This window comes from Pipistrellus hanaki (assembly GCF_964339955.1).
Source record: "Pipistrellus hanaki genome assembly, chromosome: 4".
Lineage (NCBI taxonomy): Eukaryota > Metazoa > Chordata > Mammalia > Chiroptera > Vespertilionidae > Pipistrellus > Pipistrellus hanaki.
The window spans coordinates 44851164-44865403 of NC_140506.1; the positions used below are offsets into that span (position 1 = coordinate 44851164).

At 38.9% G+C, this 14240-nt stretch overlaps 1 protein-coding gene across 1 annotated transcript in view; it reads left to right on the forward strand.

Annotated features, from left to right (window-relative positions):
- ADGRV1 (adhesion G protein-coupled receptor V1) overlaps positions 1–14240 on the forward strand; it is a gene marked incomplete at its 5' end in the record, with an annotated part of 423052 nt that overhangs the window by 134858 nt on the left and 273954 nt on the right. Inside the window, 8 exons of the mRNA XM_084880847.1 lie at positions 3578–3742; positions 5757–5871; positions 8978–9101; positions 10484–10622; positions 10830–11015; positions 11281–11513; positions 12962–13110; positions 13802–14000. Of these exons, the coding sequence (XP_084736973.1) occupies positions 3578–3742; positions 5757–5871; positions 8978–9101; positions 10484–10622; positions 10830–11015; positions 11281–11513; positions 12962–13110; positions 13802–14000 (1310 nt within the window). The remainder of the gene's footprint in view (positions 1–3577; positions 3743–5756; positions 5872–8977; positions 9102–10483; positions 10623–10829; positions 11016–11280; positions 11514–12961; positions 13111–13801; positions 14001–14240) is intronic.

The following is a 14240-nucleotide window of genomic DNA, read 5'->3' on the forward strand; positions in this document are numbered from 1 at the left end:
AGAAAGGTGTCTCATTTTTTTTTTAAAACCCCTTCAGAACCCTTTACTTGTGATTTTCTTTTCAAGGGTCTTTTCAGTTGGCTGATGAATTAGGGGCCAACCATCCAATCTATGCAATTTGATAGTAATGATAATTCTTACATCAGGCAGTTATAAAGGGAACCAGATTCCTACTTATTAAGTGTAATAAACCAAATAGTACTTTCCCCCATACATGTGTTCTCTTTCTGCCCTGCTGGCAGACCAACATCCTGATCACAAGGCCTGCTTCTGTCATGGATCTGGTGCTCCACCCCAAGATGGATTTAGCTGAGGAGGTGTTTATATTACCCTGCCTTCTGGTACTCTTTCTTGACTTATATTGAATAAAAACCCGTAGTCACCCCAGCTCATGCATTTCTTTATATTTCTTCTCTTTCTTCCCTCTTACTTCCCATTGGCTGTCTACTTCTGAGATCTGGAAAAGGTAGCTCAATATTTTTGGTTCAACCATTGAGAGAGAAAAAATGCTTAGCTAATCATTTGTGTAGCCAGGTTTAATTACTAGTGCTAAATTATCCCTACATCTTAAATATAAAATAAAGGGCCGTAAAACAATATTTTAATTACTACATGATGATTATGTAATAATTGTTACGACTTTACCTTTCAAAGAAAATTCTAAAATGAAATAATAAAAATATTTAGGTAATTCTGGGATGCACAATAACTTTTTTGTATCCATATTTCATTGTTCCCTTTATTTAATCACTTATAGGTAGTCAGCAATCCACCATCAGTCATTTATATAATTACAAATTGCTCTAATGATCATTGCCCTCATTGCCCTGAAGATGCAGTGCTAGTCCTATAACTTGCCTATCAGTGCTGGATGTTCTAGATGCTCCAAATTTTAAAGATACCATAATAATTGCCTAATAATTACCAACTGAAATTTCAGCTTCATAAGAAAATGAAACCATAAGAGGGACACCATACTCCCATTGCAATAGCCTAATGAAACTCTTTCTTGGAAAGGAATAAGCAGAGCTAAAGGTGTGTAAGAAGTTGTAGGTTCACAAGAGTAGCTGTGAATATCTCCAGGCAACAGAAAAGGTCTAGGAAAATACAAAAATGTATAAAGACAACAGTAAAAGTATCCATAATATTACTAAATATTACTGCCCTGAGATAGACATTGCTAATATTTTGTTGTATTTCTATCTAGGCTTTCTTTCTATGTGTGTGTGTGCAAATAAATATTTTAATACATGTGAATGTATAATTTAATTTTTATAAAATGTCTGTTAGCTTCCCAAGTTAGATAAAAAGTTCAGGACTTAATAATCAAACTTCCAATTGGTGAAACCTTATAAAATGTGTTTGCTTTTAACTTTGTCACACTCTTTTTGGATTTACATACTGGATGGTGTATATACAAACTTCTTTGTTAGGGAAAATAAAGAGTTATGTTACTATTAATAAATAATTTTTGTTTATTAATTTTAACTACTTTAGTGCACCGTTGGCCTGAACTCTCATAGCTTATTGCAGTAGCCTCCAATTTCCAATTTGTCTTACAGTCTAACTAGAGGCTTGGTGCATGAAATCATGCACTGGGGGGATAGCCGACTGATGACTTTGGCCTGCCGCGCCCCCACCCTCCCATCCCCCCCCGGAGGGAACACACTGACCACCAGGAGCACCTCCTGCATTGAGTATCTGCGCTCTGGTGGTCAGTGCACATCATAGTGACCAGTCATTCCACCATTTGGTCGATTTGCATGTTTGCATTTTTATTATATAGGATAGTAAGAGTTGGGCCACCAAAACCCTACTGTATAACCCTTGTTGTGAGGAGTAAGTGAGTTGATATACGGGAAGCTCTTGTAACTGGGCTTATCCTCAGTAGTTGCCAATTGCTGCTTTTATTATTGTTGGTATTAATATTAGCTTATTACCAGCCCTTTATGACTACTTTCTTTGATTCTTATCTTTATATCTGCCAAAGGCTCTTGATCACATGGAGTTTACCTTTTAACTTGTATCTAAGATATTCACTATTGGGCACACAGTGAACATTCTGTTAACCTCATTTGATGGTACAGATTAGATTCAGCACTGAGGAACACCGAGAAAAGATTGTCAATATGAATCTACCAGAATTCTTAAGCTGCTCCCAAGAACAATATGCCAAATATACTAAGCAGGGGTCTTCAAACTACGGCCCGCGGGCCACATGCAGCCCCCAGGGGAGTCTGATCCTGCCCGCCAGGTTTTTTGGGCAGTGAGCGCAGCCAAGGTGTTACAGTAGGGATTAGTAGTTCATATAGTCCGGCCCTCCAGCTCTCTGAGGGACCGTGATCTGGCCCCCACTTTAAAAAGTTTGAGGACCCCTGCACTAAAGCCTTGGGAATAGCCCAGGCCCAAGGAATTCTTGTAAAACCTAAGCTAAAATGTTATCTGTGAAGACAAAAAGGACTTATCTGGGCAGATTGTTTATAGTGGTGTTTTTTTTTTTGTTGTTGTTTTTTTACTTTATTTTTTTCTTGTTTAATATTTCTGGCCTCTGAGGAGTGGTTGGCATAGCACTGGCTATGGGGTGAAACATCTCTACTAAGCTCCAGGATCCTCTTCTCCAAGTATACATATAGATAGCTGGCCCTCAGGTTCTGTGAGGCTTCAATAAGTTTATGTGCAAAAATTGACATACTGGAAAATAAATGTCAGTTGGCTCCAAATCCCTACTCTTTGCACCAATGCAAAATCTCATGGAAAAAAACAAAACAATATTAAATTAAACATTCGTTAAGTGTGTCTGTCTGTCTTGAAAATGGAAGGCATTATATTATGTTTCGTATTTCCATAATAGGTGGATATAATAGGCTCAATTTGGACTTTACTTCACAGTAAATATGTGTCATCCAATTGAACCAAGTCTCTTGTGTAGAAATAAATAGTATTGGTAAATTAACGTACTAAATGTCCTTCTGTCTTTATGTCATAATAATAAAATCTCTTTTAAATTTGGACTTACTAAAGTTGGCGAACTGCATAATTCAGAGGGCAGTTTAAGTCTATATTATGTGGGGTACCTGATGGTCATAAGAAGTACCCCTGAATCTCACTTAACAAAATAGTTCTCTTTTTGTTATTTTACTTCTTCTTTATGCAAGTGTCCTACATTAGTGTTCCTAGTTGGGGTCTAACAGACACTTCTTCATCAACTGGCATCTTAGGCAGCAGACTCTCTCCATCCTGTGGCTCTGTCCTCCTCCAGATCCCGAGAGTCCCCTCTCGTCACCTGGCAAATGGGAAAGGCGGGGCTATGGAAGATTCTATGAGAAGTTGATAGCCAGACTACTAATAACATGTGTTACTTCTGTCTATATTTTTGGGTCAAAATTCAGTCACATGCTCCACCTAATTGCAAGAGTGGCTAGGAAATACCAAGTAGCCGAGTGCCCAGAACAAAAAGGAAATGGGGTTTGGTGAAATAGACAGAATTCTAAATTCAAAAGTTTCATTGTGAGTAGAAATAAGATTGTTTCCCTACTTTTTTTTTTTAATTTATCTTATCAGTTTTTCTTTCTTTCAGGTAATGGTTGATGAATCCCTTTTGTCTGATGACCCTGATTCATATGTGACATTGACAGTTGTCCGATCGCCAGGAGGAAAAGGAGCTGTCCGATTGCAGTGGACTGTGGATGAGATGGCTAAAGAGGACCTCAGTCCTTTGAATGGGACACTTCATTTTGATGAGGTATACTCAGCATCAGGACCCCTGCAGTTTTTCTCTAATTTGTCTTTGCTTGCTTTTCCTTTTCATAGTCTTACTTACAAATTCTTTTGATAGTATTTACTATGTCTGGACTTCCTTTGAAATTATATGTATAATAGGGGAAAATCACAAATACACACACACACACACACACACACACACACACTAGACATCTGAAACAAAATTTAGTTCAGTCACTGCCTCTATGCTACCATCAAAACTACTCTTCTCTCAATATTTCCTCTCCTGAATGAGGGCAAAATAAGTCAACCAAGCTGGACTTCTGGGGTGTCAGCCCCCTCTCCACCCATTCTGTAACTCTTGCATATATTTGGTCACCGATTCTTGTCAGTTTCCCTTTTAAGTATCCTTTCTCACCTTGCCTCCTTCTCTATCATGTCTGTGATGATGCACACCTCCATCATCTTTTATCAGGTAGAGTCTTTTAATTTGTAATCCTATTCTAAATCTTTTCCTTTTTCTGTCCATTATTTGTGCCACTGACAGGGTTAACATTCTATAAGATATACCATGTTTTGTCACCCCCTGCTTAAAACAATCCGGTGGCTTTCTCATACCCACAGAAAACCTAGCTCTGCAATAGTACACAAAGCCCCCAATGAGGGAATCCTGGGTGTATCTTCCACCTTGCTTTTAGAATCATGCTTGTGAACATCTTTTATAAATTAATAAAGATAAAATAAGAAGCAGCCAAGACCGGTTTGGCTCAGTGGATAGAGCGTTGGTCTGCAGACTGAAGGGTCCCGGGTTTGATTCCAGTCAAGGACACATACCTTGATTGCAGGCACATCCCAGTAGGGGATGTGCAGGAGGCAGCTGATCGATGTTTCTCGCTCATCTATGTTTCTGACTATCTCTTTCCCTTCCTCTCTGTAAAAAATCAATAATATATATATATTAAAAAAAGAAGCAAATCCATTAAAAACCAGAGAAATGGAACTGATACATAAGTTTTTAAAAACCTCACAAAATAACAATTAACAAAAAAAGCATTAAAAGAGAGAGAATATTAAAAATTGTAAGACTTCTTTATGCAAATCTAAGCAAATAAAGGCATTGAAGTGATTCATTGTATTACATAAGTGATAGATTTTTTTCTATGAATAGATTTAATTAGGTTGAGGCAGGAAATACATTTCCTAGAAACTCTTACAAAAACTTTTTAAAAGTATAGCTACTGTGAAATAGAAATAATGAATTAATGGAGAAAAGCTTGAGTAAAAAATATTAAAAGTCTCAGAGAAAAAATATAATTACAGAACTAAGATGTACATGAGAGGAAATAAACATCAGAATTCAAACTGCAGAAAAGTAATCATTGATGCATAGGACAATGAGTTGCAGAGGTAGAAAAAGTAAAGATAAAATGATACCCGGTTATGTCTCAAAGCGTTCATTAGTTGTCCTCTGCTTTCCTTTGTTCCTTCCCGCCCAGCCTACACTGAAAACATGTTCCAAAAAATTCCTGAGCTAAGTGTAAGGCAAGAGGAAGGGAACGACAGTGAGCACTCTTGGGATCAACAACTGTGGAAGGAATGGGAGGGAAGCAGGGATGGGTAGAGGGCAGAGTGAAATGGGCAGGAGAAAGATGACCTGTATAAGTGGTAGACCTCTGTCTGACCTTTGTGTTTTTACATCATGCTGTGACCATATAGCTCTCTTTAAGAGATTGGACTTCCAATCATTGAACATTTTTAATAAATTTAGAAGCTGTGCTAATCATCTCCCCCCCCCTTTTTCTTTCTATTAAGAACTTGAATAGCATTTATGGTCAGAGCTAACTTTTATATAGTAATTCTCTTTAGAAGCAACCCATAATTCTAGGAGGGAAAAATGATATACTTCAAAAATGCTTATGGATACTTTTAAAATACATCATTTTTAGTATATCATATCAATATATTTGCTAATGAGAACATTCAAAATATGGTGTCAATCAATTTGGAGAATTTTTCACTCCTGTTGTTTGGTGCAGACTGAGTCCGAGAAGACCATTGTATTGCACACACTTCAAGACACTGTGTTGGAGGACAGGCGTTTCACCATTCAGCTGATATCAGTTGATGAGGCAGAAATATCTCCAGTGAAAGGTAAGAGAAATTCACATTAAAAAAATTAAACGGTAGATTCTTAGAAAAATGTAACCAAATAGTCAATATTACTAAAATAGGTTACATTAGGTTTGTAATCCCTGAAATGTTTGTTAAAACATAAAGATGTCATTTTTCTACCATGTATTACAGCTAACAAATTTTTAAAACTAAAGTTATAATACACAGTGTTAGTAAGGTCATATGTCAAAGATTTTATACAGCTTAAATATGTGATTTTAAAAAATGAAGGTGTTTATTTAAGCAATGTTTATAGAATAAAATATGTAGCTTCCTAAATGATCCATTTAACCAGGTAGGAGACTGATTAAATATAACAGAATACTATGTAACTATTCAAAAGAATCTTATCTATATAAAATCCTAAGTGACCATCACAACCAAACGGATGACCGAACAGGCTGTGTGCGGTGATCAGGCTGGCAGGGGGATTAGTGATGGGTGACCAAACAACTGAGCAGCAGGCTGCATGGAGCAATCTGGCTGGCAGGGGGGGCAGTGAGGGGCGACCAAACGACCGAACAGCAGACTGCATAGGTGATCAAGCCGGCAGGGGTGGGGGGCAATTGGGGGCAACCAGGCCAGCAGGGGGTCAGTTGGGGCAATCAGGCCTGTAGGTAGAGGCAGTTAGAGGTGATCAGGCTGGAAGTGGGGCGGGCAGTTAGGGATGATCAAGCAGGCAGATTGGTGGTGCAGGATTGTGAGAGGGGTCCCAGATTAGAGAGGGTGCAGGTTGGGCTGAGGGGACCCTCCTATTCCCCTGTGCACGAATTTCATGCACCAGGCCTCTGGTCTATAGCAATCTATAGTAATAAAAGCATAATATGCTAATTAGACTGGACGTTCTTCTGGACGTTCTTCCTTCCAGGTGAAGCTGGGGCTGCGAGGGAAGCACAGGTCCCTGGGTGCCAGAGGGAAGCCGGCACTGGCAGCTGGCGGAAGGAAAGCCTATTCTTGCATGGATTTTGTGCATCAGGCCTCTAGTATGGTATAAAAGGCCTTAATTACATTACAAATTAAGAACACTTAATTAGATGGATAATTGTTATGTTTATAAAGCATGCTTTGTAACATGTTTAATATAATCCCATTTTTCTCATGTGCATGTTATAAATATGTAATGATTTACTTGAAATCTTATTTTTAAACTATATTTTTATTGATTTTTTACAGAGAGGAAGGGAGAGGGATGGAGAGTTAAAAACATCAACCAGCTGCCTCTTGCACACCGCCTACTAGGGATATACCCACAGCCAACGTACATGCCCATGAATCGAACCTGGGACCTTCCAGTCCGCAGGCTGATGCTGATGCTCTTTCCACTGAGCCAAACCAGTTAGGACTACTTGAAATCTTAATAGTGGTTTTGGATTACCTGTATTTTCTATATATTTTTGCACTGATCACATATTACTTTTATAATAAAACATTTCATCAGGAAGTAATTACATAGATATTTTGACATTTCAGAAACAGGCATCATATTTCTTACTTGCTTATGGTCAATATTAAAGTTTGTTTCTTTGGTATGGAGAGAAAGGCTTAATGGTTCTAAATGGTTTTATTGTGGTACAAATAGTAATAACCACGAGAAACAGCGCAGCAACTTTGAGATGAAAGCTTACTTATATGTCCTTTTTTTACCATCAAAAACTCCATCCTGTATAAGGGTCTGTAGCCAAAAAAAAAAAAATAGAATTCCATGATCAAAGAAATTCTCAAAATTGTAGAGCATCACTCTATGTGCCTAGGGTAGCTGTATTAGAATGGATCAGAGTAAATAATTTATTAATATAAAAAATTCATAGTATATTTCTTACTGTGACATATTTGTACATAACAAACCACTCTTGGTTTCATTAATTCATTGCCAAAGTAAGTGAGAGTACAGTAATCCAGTCATTTGTTTCATGAAACCCCGGGTACTTCTAGAAACCATTTTCTTCAACTTAATGCCAATTACAATATGAATATCAAATTACTTAATATAATTGTTATTTCTATACTAGAGGCCCAGTGCATGAAATTTGTGCAAGAGGCTTGGCTCTCGCAGACCCAGCTTCATCTGGAAGGTTATCTGGAAGATTGTCCAAATAGTCATTCCGCTGTTCGGTTAATTTGCTTATTATGCTTTTATTATTATAGATTATTATAGACCAGAGGCCCAGTGCACAAAATTTGGAACTAAGGGAGGGCACTTCCTCAGCTCAGCCTGCACTCTCTCTAATCTGGGACATCCCTCTCACAATCTGGGACTGCTAGCTCCTAGCCACTTGCCTGCCTGCCTGCCTGATTGCTCCTAACTGTTCTGCCTATCAGCCTGATCACCCCTTAACCGCTCCCTGCCAACCTGATTGATGCCTAACTGCTCCCCTGCTGGCCCAATTGCCCCCAACTGCCCTTTCCTTCTGGTCATCTTGTGACAGCCATCTTGTGATGATATGGGGGCGGCCATCTTGTGATGATGTGAGGGCATCGTACAAGGATGAGAGGGCTACCTAGGATTTTATTATTATAGATTAGTAGGACTATTTGGCACATTTTTTGTAAATGCTTATAAGCAAATAATAGCCAGAAAATTAAAAATGAAAGGTAACTTTAAGAATTCCTCCTTTTGTCATATAGATAATAAACATTTGGCCACGTAGCCAATTGCAGTGAGCTGCAAAATGATAACTGTAGGAGTGAATTAATGCAAATGGTAGAAGACTGCTTGCTTCCTGTGGGAGTGATAATAGAATTATTGTCCACTTTCATTAAAATGTGATCTTGGACAAGTTAATTGCTCAGTCTCCTCAATGCCTCATTGGTAAAATGAGGATAATATTAACATCTAACTTATATGATTACCATGAGGATTAACTCATAAGATTAGTATATGGAAAGCACTTAGAACATTGCAGGCATATACCAATTGAATACTTGTGTTTGCTACATAAGCTGTATGTATAGGGTGTCCCCCAAAAATCTATACACACTTTAACAGCTGATAACTCACTTAATTTTGAACTCTGACTTTATAATCATTCAAAGTGTGTATACTTTTTTTTTTTTTTGGACACCCTGTATATCATCTTCAATTTAGGCAGCGCATCAATCATCATTCGGGGAGATAAGGGAGCTTCAGGAGAAGTTGGGATCGCTGCCTCCTCCAGGCACATCCTCATTGGGGAACCCTCAGCAAAATATAATGGGACTGCTATCATCAGGTAAGGAGGTTGTAATCTTTCTTTGCCTGGGTTGGGGCTTTGAAGTTTGGTGTAAATCATTAGCATTTTATGCCTTAAATACATTGTTCTCAATAATCTTAAAGCATTGTTATTTTGTATGTTGGCGACATCCTGTGGAGAATAGAATACATTTTTAGTGGAAATTGAAGACATATTCTGATCTATGTTGAAGTTAGATCTTGAGGAGATCTCAGACTGATTTGCACAACCCATTCTGAGGAAAGCGGAGTGAATTGACGTTAGATCTATGCTTTTAGCCCCGCCCATCACCAGCTATGTAAAATGAGCATTACTTCATGTCTGTAAGCTTGTGTGTCTCAGCTGCAAAGTTGTTCCTTAGAAAATCATCTGAATCAAGCATTTTAATTGTTCTACAATTACGGCCTGTTATATAACTACTAGTGCCCCAGTGCACGATTTGTGTAAATTAAAAGTAAATTAATTAGAAGGTGGTCAGGGGGGTGCGACATGGTGAGACTGGCTGACATGTCCTGGAGCCAACCTACTGCGGTCCCTCCCCAGCTGGCAGCACTGGGACTCAAAGGCTGTCTGCGGAGTGAGTGGGGTGCCTCCAGTAGGTGGGGGATTCCTTGGCCTGGCCTGCGGGGATCAGGCTGAAACTGGCTCTCCGACATCCCCCAAGGGGTCCCAGATTGCAAGTGGGTGGTTCTCGGGTGAGGCACCCTGGAATCAGGCTCCCTCCTCTCTGGTTCCGAGGTGTGTCACCTGAGAACTGCAGCTGCCAAGTCACCACAACTTGGCAGCTCCTGCGTTGAGCATCTGTCCCTTATGGTTAGTGTGCCTCATAGCTACTGGTTGGCATCTGCTCCCTGGTGGTCATTGTGCATCATAGCTAATGGTTGGAGGGTAACTTTGCCTTTTATATTTATAGATGAGATGCTTATAGGTGACTTTATTACAAATCTTTTCATGAGGAGTGCGGCAGCGGCTAACAGTGAAGTAGCTGAATTTGAATGAAAACTCTACCCTTTTTAAAGTTTGTCCATTAGCACTGCATGTGTGGAGTTTCTGTTCTTTAGAGAGCTTTGTTTAGGCTATTGACATTTTGTGAAAAATCTGTAAATAACTTAATTTTTTTTTCTTTTTAGATCTTCCACTTCTAATGTTCAGCTCTTGCTAGTATTCTTGTCAAGTAGATTTACATGCATTCAGTACTTTGACTCTTACTATCTTGAAAGTATAAGACCTACTTGTGGGATATAATAGATAGATAGGGTTATTTAAATGCAAAATGTTTCTGAATTAAATGACAATTGTTTATTTTTGAAAGAGAGCAAATATCCAGGGAAAGTTTCTTCAATAAAAAAAAAAGTATTGAATATATGTGTGTATTGTTGTAGCCTGGTTCGTGGCCCATCGATCTGGGGGGAGGTCACAGTGTATTGGAGGATTTTTCCCGCATCCATGGGGGAATTTGCTGAAACATCAGGAAAACTGACAATGAGAGAAGGACAGTCTGCAGCAATTATAGTGATCCAGGTATTAATGTTACTGGCTTCTGTTGTGCCTTTTGCTGTGTGTGTGTGTGTGTGTGTGTGTGTGTGTGTGTGTGTGTGTGTATGGTTAGTGGGTGGGGTGGTGGGACATGATTAATATCCCAGATTTGTTGTTGTTACTTACGTGATAGATACTTTTCTTTAAATGATATAGTTTTTGCTGCCAATGGCCCGTTTTGTCCTTCTGTAGGCTTTGAATGATGACATTCCTGAGGAAAAGCGTTTCTATGAGTTCCGGCTCACTGGTGTCAGTGAGGGGGGAATACTGAGTGCGGCCAGCAGCACCGCCAATATCACAGTGGTGGCCAGTGACTTCCCCTACGGCAGATTCGCCTTTTCACAGGAGCAGCTTCGAGTGTCAGAGGAGGCACAAAGGGTAGAGTCTGAAATGCTGAAAATTGGGAATATCACTTTTAATTTTTATAGGATAGTGATCTTTAAAGCGTGTTTCCTTGTTCTTCTGACATTTTTACCAACTGATTCATTTCCTCCTGATGCTATTTTGACATCTCATCTCCATACTTTCATTTATCTCTTTATAATTTCCCCATAATCCTAGTAAATTGAATTAGAGGTCATAAAAAGTATTGTCTGGTAAGTTAATTATCCAAGTCACATAAGAGAACTCCTTCTGGCTGTAGGTGAACGTCACCGTCCTCCGATCGGGTGGGTCCCTCCGCCCCGTGCGGCTCTGGTATGAGACCGTGAGTGGGACCGCGGAGGCAGGCGTGGATTTCGTCCCTGCACCGGGGGAGCTCCTCTTTGAAGCTCGGGAGATGGCGAAAAGCGTGCAGGTTGAAATACTTGATGATAGCCTTCCTGAAGGCCCTGAGGAATTTTCTCTAGTAATTACAAGAGTGGAACTCCTCGAAAGGTAAAGTAAAAAAGAAAAGTAGGGAAGTAAGAAAAGGAGGAAGAAGGAAAAAGTTAGTGCTAGGTTGTGTAGGGGTTAATACAAAACTGTGAAATAGTTCTTCCCCTTCTTTTTCATAGATTTATGAAACATTAGGACAGTGTGTGGTAGGAAATTATAGAAATACCCTGTTCATTAAGCATTGTTCTAATATATAACTCTTCCCTCCCCATGCACCCCTTACTCCCCAAACACACACACAAAAAAAGTTGAAAGTATGTATTTCTGTTGCATGCAGTCATTCTGGGTAGCCATAGACTTGAACATGTCATGGAAGGGAGTAATTTGGTGAGGAAATGGAGTAGCTGTTCTCTAGGTCGAAGGTCAATTGGCCTTGGAGAATTTGCTTCCTCCTGTCTCTGTACCTGGGAATGGGCTGGAGTGAGAGATTTTCTTTTGGAGTCAATGAAAGCTGTCCTATCTCCTCCATGGGTGAATGGGGTAGATGCTTGCTTTCCCGGTACCAGTGTTAAAGGGGGTAAAAACATTGAGTCAAAGAGGGCCAGTCATTAATGTGTACCATGCTTCCATTGAAGATCAAGAATGAACCACATGGAGGCCATCTCATTCTCTGATCACTTAATATTTTAATTCCTTTTTTTCTAATTTTGCCTTATATGTAATTTTATTAACCAGCGTCAACCCTTTGAGAGATAGGTGGGGTAAAAATACTGGGTAAATAGAATTTGGAAATGAAAGGAAGGACTGCACTGGTTTAGTGCCATTCTTTAGCTTCTGGGATTAAAACGATATAAAGTCAGAAATTTTCTTAAAGGGGAATAATATCAATATATTAAAAAGGGAAACTTCCTTTGCATACATGCCATTAGACAAGTAAACTGCCACCGATATATAAAAGAACAGAGGCATTGATTTGTAATTGTTTTCCATAGATATTAAAATGTTTTCTTGAATCTTGAAGGTTTAGCTTGAGATTTCTTCAGTGGCACAACACTCACTGTTTGTTTGCAGTAGCTCTCAGCCTGCCTCTGTGAATGTCCAGCCCCACTGGCTTCCGTCTGTGGTGCACTGCAGCTTAATGCCCATTCCCTTCTGGGTCCATTGCTGTAGGATGTGTTCAGCAGTGCATTTCTAGCCCCCAAGCTTTCTTTTATGACACCACTTCTTCCCAATTTCCTTGTAGTTCTGTTATCTCCCCATCGCCTCAGTTTAATAACTTTATATTAGTTCTGGTTTCATGCAGGCAGTGATAGTCGTGAGCAGCACAGAAATCTGTTTCAAACAGCATTTCGGGGGCGGGGGAGAAAAGAAGCATTTTAGTGTCCGGGAATTTTTAAAAGTATTAAATTGCTTAATAGGACTAAGTTATAGGAGCTAAGAGGACCATTCAGTTGATGGTAAGAAATTATATACTCATTTTATTTCATTTTTTTTTATGACTTTGCAAGAGGGTATGATTTTACCATCCAAGAAAATGGACTTCAAGTAGATCAGCCTCCTGAGATAGGAAACATCTCCATCGTCAGAATCATAATAATGACAAATGACAATGCAGAGGGCGTCATTGAATTTGACCCAAGGTATACTGCCTTCGAAGGTAGGTTCAGTAACCTTATTTATAAATTTACCACCACTCTCTGAATTATAGATTTCCTGAGCTCGACGTTATCAGTTGGAATTCTCATATGTAAATTTTCTGTTTGAGATGTGTGTGTGTGTGTGTGTGTGTGTGTGTACGTACATGTACATGTATACCCTTATATGTATTTGTATATGCCTTTATAGATTTATATATTTACACATTGGGCAATCTTGAACCTCGCTTATGTGTGCCAAAGCTGAATGGTTAGGAACAAAGCAATTTAAAAAAGTTGTGTTTTACCTCAGAAATATTGAAATATTCATACTTCAAACACTTTTATGAATACATTTTAACTTATGCAATGCTTAACTTTCTTTGTGATTAGAAATCAGTGAATATCCACTTTCTAATAAATTGTCGTTTATTAACATGTGGCACAAAGAGGAGGAATGCCTACACTGATGATTACATAGGTCATTTAATTTCTAACTTATACTGTTCACTAGAACTTTCAACTTGAGACAAACTATATTTCTCCAAAAAGAAATAAGTCATGAGATTTCCACCAATCATTTTTTAAAGTGATAAATGAGTTGTGGACACATTGAGTACTTGTACTGTTAATGGCCACGCTTAATTTGACTGAATCTTATAAATATTAGTTGCTTTGCCTGACAGAGTAGTTAATTGCAAATGCCTATTTCAGTGGAGGAAGATGTCGGGATGATCATGATTCCAGTGCTGAGGCTGCATGGAGCACACGGCCACGTGACAGCTGACTTCACCTCTCAGAGCTCCTCTGCGGTTCCTGGTGTCGATTATCTACTGCATGGGGATTCAGTCACATTTCAGCATGGGCAGAGCTTAAGTTTCATAAATGTCTCCATCATTGATGACCATGAAAGGTAACAATTTAGTCATACGAGAATACGGTACTCCCCCTTATCCTCAGGGGATAGATTCCAAGACTCCCGGTGGATGCCTGAAACTGAAGATAGTTTGCAATTCTATATAGACTACGTTTTTCCCATATATATATATATATATATATATATATATATATATATATATACACCTGGGATAAGGTTTAATTTATAAATTAGGCACAGTAAGAGATTAATAACAACAATAATAAAATAGAATAA